This window comes from Ursus americanus, chromosome 2 (genome assembly GCF_024610735.1).
Source record: "Ursus americanus isolate L20-20 chromosome 2, mUrsAme1.1.p, whole genome shotgun sequence".
NCBI classification, from domain to species: domain Eukaryota; kingdom Metazoa; phylum Chordata; class Mammalia; order Carnivora; family Ursidae; genus Ursus; species Ursus americanus.
The window spans coordinates 41,720,229-41,739,300 of NC_142128.1; the positions used below are offsets into that span (position 1 = coordinate 41,720,229).

The 19,072-nt window shown below is 54.0% G+C and overlaps 1 protein-coding gene across 4 annotated transcripts; it reads left to right on the plus strand.

The window, feature by feature from the left end:
* Positions 1-10,744: 10,744 nt before the first annotated feature.
* FDPS (farnesyl diphosphate synthase) lies at positions 10,745-18,968 on the plus strand. Of its 4 annotated transcripts, XM_087854915.1 has the most exons (11): positions 10,848-10,869; positions 11,650-11,865; positions 11,943-12,105; positions 13,487-13,627; positions 16,466-16,546; positions 16,665-16,787; positions 17,111-17,199; positions 17,289-17,361; positions 18,007-18,084; positions 18,175-18,309; positions 18,707-18,968. In XM_087854915.1, the coding sequence occupies exons 2-11, from the start codon at positions 11,684-11,686 to the stop codon at positions 18,905-18,907; spliced, it is 1,266 nt and encodes a 421-aa protein (XP_087711041.1). In that variant the 5' UTR covers positions 10,848-10,869; positions 11,650-11,683; the 3' UTR covers positions 18,908-18,968. The 4 variants fall into 4 exon arrangements, with proteins under 4 accessions (XP_045640153.2, XP_045640154.2, XP_087711041.1 ...); XM_045784197.2 differs by lacking the exon at positions 11,650-11,865 and having other exon boundaries at positions 10,745-10,869; XM_045784198.2 differs by lacking the exon at positions 11,650-11,865 and having other exon boundaries at positions 10,757-10,869; positions 11,964-12,105.
* Positions 18,969-19,072: the final 104 nt, after the last annotated feature.

Consider the following 19,072-nt stretch of genomic DNA (forward strand, 5'->3'; position numbering starts at 1 on the left):
GAAGGATGGGCACTTTCCCTCCCCTTCTTCCTGCAAGGTTGCTGGAGGTCGCAGCTCCTGCCAGGAGCCCTCTCCAGATTTGAGGACCCATTCTGTCCCCATCCCCTGGGCCCCTGAGGGTGATACTAAGCCCCCTGTCACACTGTGACTAGATCTGGGGTAATGGTGTATCCCTTGTGATTTAGCGGCACACCTTTGGATATGATCCTGTTAGAAACATTCCCCAGTTTATCTGATTTGAGAGAGCCCTTGGTTCCCGGTGGAACCCTGCCCGATACACGTTGTCTGGGGCTAAATGTCTTGTCAGCAGCAGGGCTGGGATTCAGACTCAGTGTGGGAGCAGAGGCTGAGCTGCAGCCACTGAACTCCATCCCTTCCCTCAGCCTCTGAGTGGAACAGAAAGAGGTTGGATAGCAGGAAGGACTGACAAGGGGGAAGGAGCGCGGGATCCTAGGCTCTGTTTATAGAAGACAGAACAAATAAAGATGGTTGGAAGATGTAACCAGAGGGAACATAACAGACTTTACGGATTGGGGAATTAGGTCTTGTGCTTGGCGGGTGGGAAGGGATGTGGGTTGTTTAAGGTTGGCCTGGTGATTTCAATCTCGCTCAAAGACCGCTTGGGAGCACCAGAATCCCAGTGATCCAAGCCCCAAGTAGCTAACAGGAGAAAGGGTTGGTGCCCAAAGCATCCCTTGTCCTGTCCAAAAGCTTTGACCTGAAATGAAGTCAAAGACGAAAAGCAATGGGGCTGACCCTGGGTCCACAGTGACCACACCACGTGAGAGGTGTTCTGCCCTTTGTCCCAGGGTCAGGCAGCCCCGGGCAGGAGGCCCGTGGGTGACAAAGCCTGAAGGACGGCAGGCCCGCGGGATCCAAGCATCAGCTTTGGCTGTAAGAGCCCTCCCCAGCCGGCCGGCGCGCACACTGCCACAGCCTCAGACGCGCACAGAGCTGCTCACATGGCGTCAAGCACACGCAGACTCGAGCGTGGACGTGTTCTCAGCACGTGCCCTGCCCCACGCGGGATTCTGAGCGTCAGACCCGCGCCCGACGGGGGAGAGACAGGAATGCTGGCACTTGGGGTTAGTGAAGTGCGCGTTCAGGACGCAGAGGGGACCGGGGTGGAAGGTTGCTGGTGACGGAGGAGGTCCCAGGGTGCTCTCGCAGAGGAGGCCGCACCAGAGCCGCAGGGAGTGAAGCGCAGGGACAGGCCAGTGCCGGCACAAGCGCGCATACGCGCGCCCTCCCGGGACACACACGCGCTCCCGCTCTCATGTGCACGCCAGCTGGCACCTGCGCGGCCGCTGGAGGCCGCTTCCCTCCGCACGCGCGGCGGCGGACGGTCTGCGGGGGGCGCCAGAGAGCCGCCCGGGGCCGCCCCCACCCCTGCGGGCCAAGACCCGCCAGCTTCGGCCTGCGGTCCCGGGGGTGCAGTGGGCGTGCGCCTGGCCACTCGCCTGCGACCGTCCGCAGCCCAGTCCGGGGGTGGGCCCTGCGTCTGCGTCTCCAGCAGCTCCCAAGACTTTGTTCAAGTCTATTTACGTTTATTTGCATAGACACTTGCGCAATATACAAAAGGCAGAGTTCCAGGGTAAAAGTGAAGTTTCTCCCTTCCTGACCCCATCCTGTTCCAGCCACTCATGTCCCCCCCCCGCCCCGATTCTACCAGAAGTTTCTGCGTCTTCTCTCAGAAATAGACCATGAAGTTACAAACAATATATATCCCCCTTTTCTTGAAATACGGGAACATTTTATTTTTATTTTTATTATTTTAAAAGATTTTACTTATTTGTTTGTTTGTTTGTTTGTTTGTTTATTTGAGAGAGAGAGAGCCGAGCAGGGGGAGGGTCAGAGGGAGAAGGACAAGCAGACTCCCTGTTTCTGGGAGAGCCTGACCTGGGGCTCCATCCGAGGACCCGGAGATCATGACCTGAGCAGAAGTGAGACGCTTAAAGGACTGAGCCACCCACGCGCCCCAATTCATTATTATTTTTTTAGTAATCTGTGTGTCCAATGTGGGGCTCAAACTCACAACCCAAAGACCAAGGGGCACATGCTGCACTGAACGAGGCCGCAGGCGCCCCGGAGGCTCCCCTTGTTATGCAGGTGGTAGCAGGGTACTGAGCAGGGCATTCTGTGCCCGCCCTCGCAGATTCTAGAGCTCGGGCTCCTTGCATCAGAAGGGAGGCCTTGCTTTTGTGCACGGGTTGTAATAGACTGCCTGAAATGCACTGTGGGACCTCTCACTTGCAGGGGAGGAAACTGCCCAGAGTCGGGGCCCAAGTCTCTTTTGTTTTTTTTGAAAATTGTGGTAAAATATACATAAGATGGAGCACCTGGGCGACTCAGTTGGTGGGGCGTCTGCCTTGGGCTCAGGTCGTGATCCCAGGGTCCTGGGGTCCAGCCCCACTGAGCGGGGAGCCTGCTTCCCCTTCTCCCTCTGCAGCTCTCCCTGCTTGTGCTCTCTCTCTGTCTCTGTCAAATAAATAAATAAAATCTTAATATATATATTATATATATATTAAAAACTGACCATTGAACCATTCTTAGGCGCACAATTCAGTGGCATCGAGTACCTTCACAGTGTTGGGCGACCAGCAATACTATTTCCAAAATTGTTCTCACCAACTCAAACAGAAATTCTGTCCCCATTAAACACTAACTCCCGGTTCCCATCTCGCCCAGTCCCTCGTGACTTCCATTCTACTTTCTGTGTCTATGGATTTGCTGACTCTAGGGACCTCCTAGAAGTGCAATTACTCACTGTCCTTTTGTGACTGGCTTATTTCACTCACCATGTTTCCAAGTCTCATCCATACTGTAGCCTGTCTCCAAACGTCCTTCCTTTTTGAGGCTGAATAATGCTCCATTGTATCCAGGCCACACCCTGATTATCCCTCTGTCTGGGAACGGACACCTGGTGTCGCCCCCTTTCAGCTGTGGTGAACGGTGCTGCTGTGGACAGCTGTGTGGACCCGGGGAGCCTTCCGTGAAGGCCTGCCGCACTCCGCAAAGCTCTGGGTCGCCTGTGAGGGCAGGCGGCTCCACCCTAGTGAGAAGAGGGGCGGTGGGAGAGCTTCACAAGGGAACAGGGGTCTGGAGAGGGGGGCAGAGGGTGCAAACCCAGCACGCGGCTCCACATCCCCCAATGGTCTCACCTCACGCAGAGCGCAGGCTACAGGCCTTACGAGGCCCTGCTTTTCTTCCCAGTGCCCCCTGCCCCGCATTAATCCCGTCACACTGGCTCCCATGATGTGGAAAACAGAGGCAAAAGAAAAATTATTAACTGTCCTCACTGCCCACAGCCCATCGACAAGTCCTTGGAACAGGCAGAGGGACCTTCCTCTAGGGACCCAGCGGCCTCAAGTTGAACTTTGCTAAGGGCAAAAGGCAACCTTAGCCCAACCCCCAGGACCCTATGAGGCTACTTTAACATAATAGAGCTTCCTTTGGAACTTTCCTCTATCCCTACCCCCAAGATACCTGTTGGCAATCACCCCCAAGCTATGACCCACTGATATTCACCTGAAGGGTCTCACACTGAGTTTTTACTAAACAGCCATAAAGGACCTTTCCTAACAATAGCTCGCCCCCTTGGGGGCCTGGAAACCTTGTTTCTGAAATACCTGGGAGGCTTGTGCTCTCCCTGACCCCCTCCCGACTTGAAAGTCTATAATGGGGCACTCCTCGTGACCCTGGTGCAGCTCTTTCTGCCCAACAGTCCCGTCCCCATGCTTTAATAAAACCACCTTTTTGCACCAAAGACGTCTCAAGAATTCTTTCTTGGCTGTGGACTTCGAACCCTCATGTTTTTCCTACATCACCCATGTTTCTCAAACAAGGGAGATAAGCCTCTGCCTGAGAGGGAGCTGCTTGAACGTTCAGTCCAGGCCCCTGATGGCCACATGGCTCTCTCCCTACTTCCTGCTCACTTCTTTCCAGTGCCAAGATGAGGCCTTCTGGGACCACCCACGGACCACAGCAGGCTTCCCCGTGCTTTGCTGTCCTTCCCGCTCAGCTTTTCTACACGGGACTTGTTCCCTGTGTTCCTGGCCCACCTAGAAAGTCAGTTCCGGGAGAACAGGCATTTTGTCTCTGTTGCCCACTGGTACGTTCCTGATGCCTGGTGGGGTCAGTGAGTGACTGACTGGTGAGGGGCCCAGCTCTTGCGGCGGCCTAGCCGGCTCTGGCCTCTTTCCGGAGCTGCAGACCCTCAGATCCGGCGGCCGCCTCTCACCATTCAGCCCCTCTCTCCTGCACCTTGTACTGCGGCAGCGCCGAGCTCTTCTCCCTTCCTTACCGGCCCCCCGACCTGCCCCCCCAACTGTTTCTGCACCTCAGTGACACTGGGAGCCTCTGGCTGCCCACAGCTCACGCCAGTCAACCGAACCTGTAGATCCCAACGTTTTCCAGACCCACGCCCTCTCCGTCGTCGCAGCCGCACCTTTGCAGATGCTGTTCCCTATACCTGGGTGCCCTTCTTCGTCTTCGCGGTTCAGCAACATTCCTGTTCAATTGCTTAGGTTTCACCTGGTCTCTGGCATCATTGGGTGGGCTTCTCGTCTCCTTCAGTCCAGTCAAATGTAAGATACTCAGCAGTAGGGGCTCCTGGCTGGCTCTGTCAGTAGAACAAGTGACTTTTGATCTCGGGGTGGTGAGTTCAAGCCCCACGTTGGGTATAGAGCTTACTTAAAAAATATATAAAATAAAACAAAATACTCATCAACAGCCATTAAAACCATTAAGTTTGGCCCCGCTAAAGGTGGGGCAACCAGGCCTCAGTGCCTCCTGACACGATGCAACAGGAAGTGCATGTCTTGGAAGAATTCTGATTCTCTTGGCGCCTCCAACCCAACTGCTGGTTCCCAGGACGTACAGGGAATGGGGGGGGCGGTGCGTCACGCGTGGATGCCATCAGCCAGACCAAGAACACGGGCAGGTCTAGCAGCAAAAGACCCAGTTTCATCAACAATTAAATAGCGTGAAAAAAGGGGGGAAGGAGGAACTGTTTGTTTAAAAATGATTTAAGACACAGACCAACCAAATGCAGTGTGTGGACCCGAACTGGATTCTGATTTGAACAAGCCAATGGCAAAATACATTTTTGACGCAATCCAGGGAATTTGAACATGGGCCGGATATTAGATGCTATTAAGGAATTTTGTGCACTGTGTTAAAAAGAATTCCTCGACGGCTAGAGATGTGTGTAACCTCAAGTGTTTCTTGGTGTAACGATACTGCGGGCGGAGGCTTGATTTAAACTCTTCCTGCCAGGAGCAGTGTGGCTGCTGTGGGGGAAAGCAGGGTCATTTGACAGAATCAGACGGGCCCAGGGCCACCAAGCTGGGTGACAATTCCAGGAGTGTTCATTAGAATATTTCTCTCCTTGGGGCACCTGAGTGGCTCAGGTCACGATCTCGGTGTCACGCGATGGAGCCCCGAGTCGGGCTCTGCACTCAGCGGACAGCCTGCTTGGGATTCTCTCCTCCCTCTGCCCCTCCCCCCCATGCTCTCTCTCCCTCTCTCTAGAATAAATAAATAAACCTTTTTTTAAAAAAGGAATATTTCTCTACTTATCAAGATAAATCCCATCTAGGTTTCTTCTTGGGGCAGAACCTGTGCTCTCCTCTGGGAGACAAAGATATGTTCCTGTCCTGAAGAAGTTGCAGGTGATGGAGAAGACAGGTGAGGATTCAGACCTTGCTGGTGTTCAGTGATCAGGGTGTGACCGGGGCAAGCTCAGGAGCCACAGGGGGACGGAAAGGGACACCTGACCGGATGAGGGGAGCCCTCCTAGAGGACTAGCCTCTGTAACAAGAGACCACAAAACACAAGCAGACATTGGCCTAATGGTCTGGGGACACGGCTGGGAGCGGGCCTGGTGTGTGCTCGCTGGAGCCTTGTTCTCAGCCACGTGAGGAAGCACAGTCAGCATCAGCCTGTGAGATGCGTATCATCTCCGTCCTAGGAGGAGAAAAATGTTGTTCAGAGAGGTTAGGTAATGAACCCCAAGTCACACAACTAATAAGATAAGGATTTATTTTTTTTTAAAGATTTTATTTATTTATTTGACAGAGATAGAGACAGCCAGCGAGAGAGGGAACACAGCAGAGGAGTGGGAGAGGAAGAAGCAGGCTCCCAGCGGAGGAGCCTGATGTGGGGCTCGATCCCGCAACGCAGGGATCACGCCCTGAGCCGAACGCAGGGATCACGCCCTGAGCCGAAGGCAGACGCCCAACCGCTGTGCTACCCAGGCACCCCACTAATAAGGATTTAAATCAGACTTTGAACCCGGGACTGATTGCCTGCAGACGTGTGTTCCTCCCCTGAGTACTGGAGGCTTCTTGTGACTGGGGGAGGGGATGGCTCTGAGCACTTTCCTCCCAGGGACCCGGGTGTGTAGGAGGCCTTGACCTACTCTGCTGCCTGGTGTTTCCCAATGAAGATCAGGTTGGGCGTTGGAGAGCCCAGAGGCTCTCATCCTATGTAGCCAGGCTGGGTCCACACAGTCCTGTAACAAAGGTCACTTCTAGGAGGTCCCAGGCTGGGAATGAGAAAGTAAGGGTACTTTAGTTTTTGGGGACACTGCCTCCCCCATATCAATCCTCTCTCCTTTGACCCCTCATCTCCCCATTTCCTTAACTTGGAGTTTGCAAAGGGAGTGGATTAATAATTCCTTGGATTTTTTTTTTAAAGATTTTATTTATTTATTCGACAGAGATAGAGACAGTCAGCGAGAGAGGGAACACAAGCAGGGGGAGTGGGAGAGGAAGAAGCAGGCTCCCAGCGGAGGAGCCTGATGTGGGGCTCGATCCCAGAACCTTGGAATCACGCCCTGAGCTGAAGGCAGACGCTTAACGACTGCGCCACCCAGGCGCCCCAGTAATTCCTTGGATTTAAGCGGACTTCAATATTTATGAAGACTTTCCCCCCACTTTGCCGCTTTTGACCCTTGACTCAGCTCTGTAAATTAGACAGGGTGCACATTTATTCTTTGATTCATTCAAAGTACACCTAGGTCCCCTAAAATGCGGTGGTGTCCTCAGTTTTCAGCTTCAGAGCCCGCTCAGAGAGGCCACGCTGCTGGCGACGTTTTCACCCAGCTGGTCAGGGTGCAGCCAAGGCTGGAACCCAGGCTGCACTTAGGGCAGGGAGTTCCACTTCGGCAGGACCGGCCTGGAAGCAGCCTCCCTTCCCAGCCGGTTTTAATCGCTCTTCCCCCTGAGGGTGAGCTAGCTGTACTTGCCTCCCATCGGGCCACACAGGATAAGCCAATGGCTATTAGATCTGCTAGAAGCTCTCCTCCTAGAGTTCTCACTCTGCCTTAGACCCATTCCCCAGTAAGCCGTGCTCCTTCCAGAAGCGCCTTCCCCCAGCCTCCACAGGCCAAGGCAGCATCCTCCTCCTTCCTGAAAACATCACTTCTCTCAGGACTGCTTTGGGCTTCCCGCCACTCCTTTGCCTGTCTCTCATCCGTATCCATGGCCTTTGTTCATTCCTCCCCCACCCTTGCCTCACTCCCAGCCCAGTCACCTGGTGCCGGGACCCAGGGCAGCCTGGGTGGAGAGGCAGCCAGAGAAGGAGGCCGTGGGCCTGGGGGAGGAATCCACAGGCTCCTGGGAGGGTGGATGTGCAGGCTTACCAGCTGAAGAACTAGATTCGGGGTGTGGCTGGGTGTGACCCGGGTTGCAATTTACTGTGTGTAATGACATTTTCCTGGACCTGCCTCTAGTTCTCCAGGGAAGCACCTGATTTTTGGGGTTTTGTTTTGTCTTTTTAATTGTGGTAAAACATGTGTAACATTAAATTGACCATTTTAGCCGCTTTTACATGTACTTCTAACCACTCTGAGCGGTTCACATCATCGTGCAACCGTCACCACCATCGATTTCTAGAACTTCTAAAATCTTCTCAAATGGAAACTCTATACCCATTAAATACTAACTCCCCATTCCTTCCTCCCCCAGCCCCTGGCACCCACCATTCAACTTTGGCCTCTATGAATTCGACTCCTGTAGGGACCTCACGTCAGTGGCATTGCACGGTATTTGTTCTTTCGTGTCTGCCCGAATTCACGTAGCATCATGCTTCAAGTTTCATCCATGTGGTAGGGTGTGTCAGAATTTCCTTCCTTAATTTTAGGGCTGAAAAATACCCCATTTTACGTTTATACCGTATTTTGTTTATCCATTCATTGGTGGATGGACGCTTGGGTTGTTTCCACCTTTTGGCTGTTGTGAATAACGCTACAATGAACCTTAGCTACAAGTATTTTGTGTGGGTGTCTGATTTCAGTGCTTTGGGGTCTATACCTAGGAGCAGGGTTGCTAGGTCATATGGCAATTCTACATTTTATATTTGGAGGAACAGCCCAGTTGTTGTCCACAGCAGGCGTACCATTTTACATTCCCAGCAGCAATGCCAGGGGGTTCCAGTTTCTCCATATACTCACCAACATTTATTATTTTCAGTTTTTAAAAATCTGTTTGTTTTTACTGTAACCATTTGAAGAAGTGTAAAGTGGTATCTCCTGGTGGTTCTGACTCGCGTTTCCCTAATGACTGATGATAATGGGCATCTTTTCTTGTGCTTATTGGCCATTCGTATATTTTCTTTGGAGAAATGTTTACTCAAGTCCTTTGCCCATTTTCTAATTAGGTTGTTTGTATTTTTGTTGTTATTATAGGAGTTCTGGATATCAAACCTTTATCAGATGTATGGTTTGGGAATATTTTCTTTCATTCTGTATACTTTTTTTTTTTAAAAGATTTTATTTACTTATTTGACAGAGAGACACAGAGAGAGCAAACATGAGCAGGGGGAGAGGCAGAGGGAGAAGGAGAAGCTCAAACCCAGGACCCTGGGATCATGACTGGAGATGAAGCCAGATGCTTAATGGACTGAGCCACCCAGGAGCCCCTAAAAATAAAAAATCTTAAAAAAGAATCTACCATTAAATACAAGGTATGAAGGCTTATCCCTATGTTTTCTTCTAAGATTTTTTTTTTATGGTTTTAGCTTTTATATTTGGGTTTTAATCCATTTTGAGTTAATTTTTGAGTATGGTGTGAGGTAGGGGTCCGACTTCATTCTTTTGCACGAGGAAAGATAATTGTGTTTACCTAGTGTGATTTGCTGAAGAGACTGTCCTTTCCTCATTTAGTGAACTTGGTACCTTTGTAAAAAGCCTATTGGTCGCAGATGTATGAGTTTATTTATGGACTCTGAATTCTGTTTCGTTGGTCGATATGTCTGTGCTTAGCCAGGACCACATCATTTTGATTATCAGAGCCATGTAGTAAATTTTGAAATTGGGAAGTGTGAGTCTTTTAATGTTGTTGTTTTTTTTTTTAAGATTTTATTTATTTATTTGACAGAGAGAGAGAGACACAGCCAGCGAGAGGGAACACAAGCAGGGGGAGTGGGAGAGGAAGAAGCACGCTCCCAGTGGAGGAGACTGATGTGGGGCTGGATCCCAGAACGCTGGGATCACACCCTGAGCTGAAGGCAGATGCTTAAGGACTGAGCCACCCAGGCACCCCTCAACGTTGTTCTTTATCAAGATTATTTTAGCCATCCAGGGTCCCTTGTAATTCCATATGCATTTGCAGATTGGCTTTTCCATAGCTGCAAAAAAAAAAAAAAAAAAATTGTTGGAATTTTGATAGGGATTGTGTTGAATCTGTAGGTTGCTTTGGGACATCTTAACAATATTAAGTCTTTCTATCCAGTAATACGGGTATTTTTCATTTATTTAGGTCTCCTTTAATTTTTTTTCAGCAATGTTTTATCGTTTTCAATGTACAAGTTGGTTAAATTTTATTTTTAAGTATTTCATTATTTTGATGCTATTGTAAATTGAATTGGTTTCTTCATTTCCTTTTTGAGATTGTTCATTGCAGGTGTGCAGAAGCTCGACTGATTTTTGCATATTGTTTTCGTACCCTGCAACTTTGCTGAGTTTATTAGCTCCGGTAGCTTTCTTGTGGATGTTTCGTATTTAGGATCACATCACCTCGGAAATGTATTTTTACTACTTTTTCAACTTGGCTGTTTTTTAAATTTCTTTTTCTTGTCTAACAGCTCTACTACTTCAGTACGACGCTGAATAGCAGTGGTGAAAGTGGATATCCTTGCGCAGCGGTTTCTGTTCCTTAATGACAAAACCTATCTGTGACCTAGGTGGTTTGGAATTTCGGGCTGCTTTTAAGTGGGTGGAGTAACCGGGATTTGCGAGGGTTGGTGGAGAGAGAGCCAACAAGGTAAAGCCATGGCGCCCTGGTACGCCGTGCGCAGGGGTGAGGCTTCTGGTTTCTGCTCTCTGTCTTGTTTCTTGAGCCCTTGCAGCACTTTGTGTACGTTGTCTCACGGCGTTATCCTCGTTGAACAGATGAGGAGACAGTGAACGGAGGCTCGGGGAATTGGAGAACCCATAAGTGGCAAAGCCGGTCCTGGGGAATTTTATACTCCACCCAGCTCCCCACAGACATACAGATAACTACCGAGTGTAGTACAGGGGGCAGCTGGGAGCCAGAGCAGGCGTCTTCCTCCCACCTCCAGCATCAGCCCAGACTCGCTCCTCCGGCCTTGGGAGCAGCCCTTCCATTGGTTGCTCGACACAGGGCCCCATGCTCACACGAGGGGAGGCAGCCAATCAGCGCGGCTCGTCTCCGCCCAGCCTGCCCGCGCTAGATGGCGTCGTCCTGTCCCTCCCGCGGCATGCCGGGAATTGTAGTCTGATGAGGCCTTTCTGCCTGGAGGGACGGGAGCTCGGGAACTACCAGACCCAGAGGGCCGTGCGCCGAGCGGAGCGGCTCTCTGGAGTTCCGCGCTAAGACTGGCCTAAGAGCCGGCATCCAGGAGCAGGTGAGAGAGGTCTCCGGCTGGGACTGGGGCCGCAGTGCGAGGCTCAGCCTCACTCCCGTGGTAGTGGTGCGGGCGCACAGGAGGCCCCCCGTGTTGGGGGCCGGTGGGCCCGACCGGCTGGTCTTCTGGCTGTGTGCGTCCACAGCCTCTCTGGCCACCCCGTGTTGCTCCGAGGCTGGCCGTGCGGTCCCAGCGCTGCCTGTGAGGCTCGGGACGCCCAGTCCCAGAGCCCGGGACCTCGTGTCTGTGGTCCCCCGGGTTCTGGCGCAGTTCTCCTCTTGGGGTATCCCCGAGCCTGCACAGCCCTTTCCCCGCCTATCAGGGGAGACCTGGGTTCTAGATTTGGCGCTGCCACTGACCACGTATCTTCCTGCCTCCTAGAGTCACAGTTGGCCCTCCACAAAATAGGGCGCTTTGAGGGTCCTCCCAGGCCCTAGTCCTCAGGTACTTTAGTTTGGACTCTTCCAGCTGCGCTCCGGGACTTGGGGGGAGAAGCCAAGAGAGTAGCGATTCCAGAGGCTCCCTGCAGGAGTTGACGGTGGGGGGGATAAAGTTGGGTGGCATTGAGTTAGTTATTTTAAGTGCGCACTTGTGTTAAGTGCAACCCGTTGACTTTCGGTCAGCCAGCCATACTTTTTGTTCCTTGCATTTCCTTCTTTCTGGAAATGCCCTCAGGCTCAGCTCTGAAGAGAGGGCATTCTGGGCCCAGAGGTAAAAGGGTGGTGGGGGTGACCTGGGGAGCCGCCACCGTGCATCTGCCTTTGGTGCTTGCCCCTGCAGGGAGTGCTCGGTGCCCCCTCCCTATGCCACCCCCATGATGCCCCTGTCCCGCTGGCTGAGATCTGTGGGGGTCTTCTTGCTGCCAGCCCCCTGCTGGGCGCCCCAGGAGAGGTGGCTGGGTCCCCTACGGCGGCCCTCCCTGGTGCACGGGTGCCCAGTCCTGGGGGCCTGGCACAGTACCCGCTGCTGGTGCCAAGCGTGGACAGAGGAGCCTCGGTGAGTGTGGTGGGGGTGAGGGGCCTTGGGGAGGGGAGCAGCTGCTCAGGTTTCTGACTTGGCCTTCCTTTCCTCAGAGCACTTTACTCCTCCCTCAGAATGAATGGAGACCAGAAATTGGACCCTTATGACCAAGCAAAGCAGGATTTCATTCAGCACTTCTCCCAGATTGTCAAGGTGCTGACCGAGGATGGTGTGGGTCACCCGGAGACGGGAGATGCCATTGCCCGGCTCAAGGAGGTGAAGGATTGCTGACTTCAGAGAATGACTCTTAGGTCCATTCTATATATGTGTGGGATCCAGCTGTGGCTTTTGGGTGACCTGTGACACCGGGGTGGGAGGAGGGGCAGGCTTTTACCTGAGTGACTCTGGTCTTCTCTGGAGGGGGCAGGGCATGAGCAGGGATACTTAACTCAGCCCATCAATCCTGCTTCGTGTATGGGGTGGTGGCCCCTGGCGGTGAAGGCCTAAAACCTGCTAAGTCTTTGATTTTGTTGAGAAAGGGAATTAGGTGTCCAGAAGTCCTAAGGTGCTACTTTGTCAGGGACCTGGGAGGACGGCATCATCAGAAACTCTCCTCCAGGGGCACCTGGGTGGCTCCGTTTGGTTAAGCTTCTGGCTCTTGGTTTCGGCTCAGGTTGTGATTTCATGGGTCATGAGATCAAGTCCCATGACGGGCTCTGCACTCAGTGTGGAGTCTGCTTAAGACTTTGTCTCCCTCTCCCTCTGCCCCTCCCTGCTAAAATAATAAATAATTCAAAAAGAGAAGAAAAGAAACCTCTGCTCCAGGGCAGGAAATGTGGCTGGGATATTTGAGTTGCCTAATTTTTTAAATTCTTTCGGGGTAACTAGTAATTCTTTTTACAAATGCTGTCTCGTTTTTCTGAGGAGAGCCAAGGAAAAGGTTTGCCTACACTGGGATGGAGATTAAAAGGGAGGTTTTCCCAGTGCATTAGAGCTGGTGGATGGCCGGGCAGCAGAAGGCAAAAGGAGAGCTCCCAGTAGGAGGGGATACCACCAGGTCCCCTCCTGAGCTCTCTTATGGCCAACTTTGGGGGCCTCATCTTTCATACAGTGAGAGAGGCTTTTCCTTTGCAGGCGGTTTGAACCGTGGGTGGGAGGAGGTGGCTGGGAAGTCTAGGAGAGGTGGCGTTGGGGCTGGAACCTGGGAAGGAGCCAGCCATTCCCATGGCACGTACAGAGTTTTCCCTGGGTTCAAGCCCCGTTGTGGGCTTGGGAGCAGATCTTAATGTGCAGCGTGGAGCCTTTAAATTTTCTGAGGAATGGGACGCCTCCTGGCTCAGTCAGTAGAGCGTGTGACTCTTGATCTCAGGGTCATGAGTTCAAGCCCAGTGTTGGGCATGGAGCCTACTTAAAAGAAAAAAAAAAAGGTACTGAGGAAAACCATGCAGAGAGAGCCTGGGGATGGGGGACTCTTCCAGCGGTGCTCCAGGATTTGGGGGAAGAAGCCAAGGGTCGCAATTCCAGAGGCTCTGGGAGGAGGAGTGGGGCCTGAGGGGTTAAAGTCCAGTCCGGGTTGGAAGCGGGAGAGGGCAGGGCGAAACCTTAGAGTAGGCACTCTGCGGAACCTGGTGCCCTGTCCCTCTTTCCTTGCCCCCAGGTCTTGGAGTACAATGCTGTTGGGGGCAAGTACCAGCGGGGTTTGACGGTGCTGATAGCATTTCAGGAGCTGGTGGAGCCAAGGAAGCAGGATGCTGATAGTGTGCGGCGGGCCCTGACTGTGGGCTGGTGTGTGGAGCTGGTAAGAGGGGGGGAAGGCAGGAGAAGCAGAGGTTTTACAGGGTGGGGGTGTTCTGAGTGGGGGAGGGATGAGCTTGAAATGAATTTCTCCGTGTGTTTCTGTGCATTAGCAGTGACTGGGACAGCGATTTCCGCTGAGGGTTAACAAACGTGGGGACTTCCTTGCCCCCAGGTGTGTCTTTAATCTACAGACTAAGCTGGGAGCCCGGCCTTGGGGCTGGGCCAGCTCTTTCCTCTGCGCAGAGGGTACCCATCAAAGGGCATAGTTCTTCCAGAGGATTATTCTAAAGCAGAGATTGAAAACTTGTAGCCCACCCTAAACTTAAGAAAGAAGAGATGTCACATAAAAACCCAGATTTCTAGCGTCACTTGGAAAATTGCTAGATCTGCGCCCAGGGTCCCACGCAGCATCAACTGGCTGATGTTGAATCATAGCTACAAACCCAAGGCCGGGGGGGGGGTGGGTGCTCCTGTGTGGCTCTGTCTCTCTGTGCTTTGCTCCAGTCCCCATGTGTCCTTGTCTCTGTACCCAGCTCAGTTGCCCCTTTTAAAGGGGTATGGTTTCCTGGCCTAGCCTAAAGGCTTCTCTAGTGACAAGGAGACTGGATTCCAGGAGGGGAGCCAGGCCCCGAGGAGGGTGGCAGTGAGCTCAGAAGGGAAGACGCTTGGGACCTGGCCTGTGAAAGGAGGAGCTGCCTCAGGGGAGGGTGTGAGGTGCCTGGTAGAACTCTCTGGCCTGGGGGTATTGGAAATTGCCTCCAAGGAGGTAAAGGGACAGTGGCATCACTGAGGGGCAGGCCCTGGGGGGCCGGGGGGCCTATCCACACAGATGCCAGGCAAGGCCGGGAGGCAGGGAGGCCGGGAGGATCCGGGCAGAGCAGAGGAGCGGAGCTATGGGGCCAGGGTGGGTCACGTGGTAGAACGAAGCGTCCTGAGTTACTGCTGCCCCATGGGTTCACTGGGGAGTGTTGGTTTTTTTTTTAAACCCGGCTGCAATGCTGGCACTTCCCCGAGATGCCTTTTGAGCTGTCCACCATTGTTTTTACTTGGGTGACTTTTGTTACAATTTCCGCTTTTATCTTTCTCCTCCTGCCTCGTGTCCTTCGTCTTATTGTCTATTTCAGCATTTACCTCCTAAGAACAAGGACATTTCCCTGCATAACCACAGTGCCATTGTCACATCTGTCTTAGTCATTTGGGCTGCTACAACCAGCAGCACACCGGGTAGCTTACAAAGCACAGACATGTATTTCAGATTTCTGGAAGCTGGAGGTTGAAGATGGAGGCCCCAGCACAAACGGGGGCCTCTTCTGGGTCAGCAGCGCCTTCCCGCCACGGCCCCTTGTGGTGGAAGGGGGCTGGGCTCCCAGAGGCCCCACCGCCTGATACCATCAGCTTTGATGGTTAGGAATTCAACATATGCATTTGGGGGGACACATTCTGACCATAGCAACAGTAATATTATCTAATGTATATTCCATATTTAAATATTCCTAATTCTCCCCAAAATGTCCGTTCAAAGTTGGTTCTGTTTCGTTTTGTTTTGAAACATCTCGGATCCAACCGAGTAATGTGTTTCGTGGTTCTTCTTCAGTCTTTAATCTTTAGAATAGTCCCTGCACCACAGGTGACCAATACTGTGGACACATTTCTCATGTAGGTGAGCTGGGTGGGACTCTCGCACTGGTGAGTTCCCCTGAGAAACAGACAGTGCATGGGGTTAGGAATCCCTGCCGTGGGGTAGAGCAGGGGGGAGGGGGCGCCGTGAAATGATGCCCTTTGGGGACCTTCTTGGTTGGGTGATGTTGGTCCAAAGTGGGTGGGAGAGGCACTGGCTTTAAGCCAGCACTCTGTAAATAAAACATGGCTCCCGTGTGGAACGGCCAGACCCTGCCCCAGCGTGTGGTCCGAGGTACAGGTGCAGATGGGCGCCTCCGTCCCCAAGGGTTCACTCGGGACAAGAGCAGCGACTGCCGCAGTCCTTTCTGCGCTGTGCTCGCCAGAGCCGGGGCGGGTGGTGCCGGGTGCCGCAAGCGAGGCAGACCCACGAGCCCACACGCACAGGCCAGGGCGGAGTGAGGGTCTAGAACCGCGCCCCGAAAAGCTGTCTTTAAGGGCTCAGAAGGTGTAGCCTGAGTACAGGAAGTCTCACGGAGGGGGGGGGGGGGCGTGACGGCGTCTGATATTCATTAGACGGGCGTTCAGGACGCGCCTGCTCTGGGGCGAGCGCTGGGAATGCCAGGACTGGACAGCCTGCCGGGAAGACCAGCACATTCTGGGACCCCGAGGTAGGTTAGCACCTGGAAGAGAGGCCCTCGGCTGACACTGGCGTGGTTACACGTGTAACACCCGTGGGTGGAAGTCCCCGAGTCAGACTGCACTTCTGTCCCCCTAAATGAGCTCCCTGAGGTGAGGCTTTGTCCTGGGTACTGGCGTGTGTAAGCGGAGTACCTGGGGCGACACAGAACAGCCTCCTTTCACTGCAGAGTCTCGTAAAGTCACACTGCAGGCAGACGTCTAAAGCTTTCACTCGAGTTCTGGGCAAAAGAAGAGGATGTGATGCTTTATCGCCTCCCTGATACCAGGACTGTCTAGGGCTGCTTGTCAGGAGATGTCCGAGATCTGCCGGGGTGTCTCGTGTTATCGGTGGGAAGCCTGAACCAGCGAGGTCATACAACTTCCCCAAGTCCCACAGCACAGAATGGAAGTCCTCGGTCTCCCCGGCCTGACCTTCCGTCCTAGCTCAGTGGTTTCGCAACGGTGGCAGCTCTGTTTCTGGCTGAAGGAGCGCCAGTGAGGAGTCCCAGGGGTCTGATTCCACTCTGCCTTCTCCTCCCAGCTCCAGGCTTTCTTCCTGGTGTCCGATGACATCATGGATTCGTCCCTCACCCGACGCGGGCAGCTCTGCTGGTACCAGAAGGTATAGTGGAGAGCAGGTAGCGGTGGGCATGGGACAGGCCTCGGGGAGGTGGTGACACAGAGCGTACGGAGCTGTGCGGGATGGCCGGAGACTGACTGTTCTTCTCTGTTCCTGCCAGCCAGGTATCGGTTTGGACGCCATCAATGATGCCCTGCTTCTGGAAGCCTGTATCTACCGCCTGCTGAAGCTGTACTGTCGGGAGCAGCCCTATTACCTGAACCTGATCGAGCTTTTCCTGCAGGTGCGCTGCAGGCCGGGGCTCGGCGCCAGAGTCCGTCTGCGGTCGGTGCGGCCTCTGTGGTCAGGGCCCGGGAGATAGCTGGGTTTGCCTGGAAGGGAATGAAGTGAGGGAAGGTGGTGGCAGAAAGGGCTTCTCCGCCTCTTTGAGATGGAAGCAGGGGTGAGAGAGCACTGTGTCTGTGTGCGTGTGGGCCTTGGGATTTGGGGCCCTCCGCGTCTGGCTGCCTTTCTCACCGCCCATGGTGTGGGATGTGGGGCCCTGGATTTCAGGGTTTCCTAGCCCCAGAGAAAGCCCAGCTGATGGGCCATCTTCCTCCTCCTTAGAGTTCGTACCAGACTGAGATCGGACAGACCCTGGACCTCATCACAGGCCCCCAGGTCGGTGTGGATCTCGACAGATTCACTGAAAAGAGGTGAGGGACAGGGGGAGCCATCTGGACAGTGAGGGAAGGCTCTGCTGGGCACTGCCCTTCTGAGGACTTTACCTTCTCCCCCTACTCAGGTACAAATCTATTGTCAAGTACAAGACAGCTTTCTACTCGTTCTATCTTCCTGTGGCTGCTGCCATGTATATGGTGAGTGAGCCTCCCGCCCCTTGCTGCCCACTGATGGGGCTGTTGGACAGAGGGCACAAAGCGGACAACTTTGGACAATCCGGTGTCCCCACTGAGTGGCCTGTGACCCTGGGCAAGTTACTTAAGTGGTCTGAGGGTGTCTTCTTAGCTGTATGATGAAGTCCCCTCCCCAGGATTTCTGTGAAGATGAACGGAGGCAAGGGGTACGCAAGTGGCTGGCCCATCTCGCGGGAGTACTACGCCCTCCCTCCGGGTCTGTATGGGGGGGGGGGTTCACAGTGCGAGGAGGAAGACCAGGTCCAAAGGCAGGAGGTGGGATTCCCTGCCCGCTCTGACCTCGCTTCTTCAAGTTGCCCTTTCATCTGGGAAGAAGCTGAGGAGCAGAAGGACTGGGAAGAGTGAGTCAGGGGCTGGTCACGTGCTGGCCTCCAGAGCTGACCCGTCCCTGCTGGCATGCACCGAGGGCCTCGCTGAAAGAGGTGGGCTACAGGTCAGACCACCGAGACGTCCTGGAGCCTGGAAGCCAGGGATGTCTGAACGGAGAGGGGAGAGGATTTGGGCGCTGCGTCGGGGCGCCCTGGGAGATGCAGCAAGGAAGTGAAGGCACCCGTGGTGTTTGGCTTATTGATGCCCTTTTCCCTGTAGGCGGGCATTGACGGGGAGAAAGAGCATGCCAATGCCAAGAAGATCCTGCTGGAGATGGGGGAGTTCTTTCAGATTCAGGTAGGAAGGCCCGGGCAGGGATCAGGCCACACCTGGTCTAGGGCTCCGTCGTGGGGCCTCTTCATTTGTCCTTCTCTGCCCCCTGCCCAGGATGATTACCTTGATCTCTTTGGGGACCCCAGCGTGACGGGCAAGATCGGCACAGACATCCAGGACAACAAATGCAGCTGGTTGGTGGTGCAGTGTCTGCAGCGGGCGTCCCCAGAGCAGCGCCAGCTCCTTCAGGTGCTTGGGAGGCCACGGATCCCCGAGCTCCCAGGAAAGGGGACAGAGCAAGGATTAAGGGGGGGGGCGACCGTGCACCCCAGGGGACGTTTGGCGACAACATCAGCAGACATTTTCTGTCCCGTGCTACAGGCTTCTCTAGTGGGTAGAGGCCAGGAAGGCCGCCAGACACCCTCCGATGCCAGCAACAGCTTCCCCGAGTTAGCCAGCTCCGGGAGTCAGTAGTGCCCAGGTAGAGGAAACTGAGGCCTGAGCCGGCATGCGAGCAGAATGGCAGGGAGAGGGAAGTTCAGGATCGTAGGCGCTCCAGGACCCTTGACACTGGAGGCTGGAAGGGGTGGACGAGGGGCGTGCTGGGGAGGGCTGAGCCCATTTCCCTGCCTCCCACCCCCTCCAGGAGAATTATGGGCAGAAGGAGGCGGAGAACGTGGCCCGGGTGAAGGCGCTGTACGAGGAGCTCAACCTGCCCGCTGTGTTCACGCAGTATGAGGAGGACAGCTACGGCCACCTTATGGGCCTCATCGAGCAGTACGCGTCGCCCCTGCCCCCGGCCATCTTCCTGGGGCTGGCGCACAAGATCTACAAGAGGAAAAAGTGACCTAGAGACTGCGCGGGCGGGAGGGGCGGGCTCGCAACTTTCAATAAATTGTCGAAGCTTCTCGGTCTGTGCCTGCTTGTGCTAGCGCCGCCCGCCGCGGGCGGGGTTGGGGGTGGCCGCGCGGAAGCCGGGACCAGGGGCTTGCCTGCAGGACCCCTCGGCACG

What these genes read in the sequence shown, in the direction of transcription:
- FDPS (XM_087854915.1), top strand. Translation starts at nt 11,684, where the DNA reads ATGATGCCCCTGTCCCGCTGGCTGAGATCTGTGGGGGTCTTCTTGCTG. An exon ending in CCATTGCCCGGCTCAAGGAG is followed by an intron (nt 12,106 to 13,486) that starts GTGAAGGATTGC and finishes CCTTGCCCCCAG; the next exon opens with GTCTTGGAGTACAATGCTGT. An exon ending in TGATCGAGCTTTTCCTGCAG is followed by an intron (nt 16,788 to 17,110) that starts GTGCGCTGCAGG and finishes CCTCCTCCTTAG; the next exon opens with AGTTCGTACCAGACTGAGAT.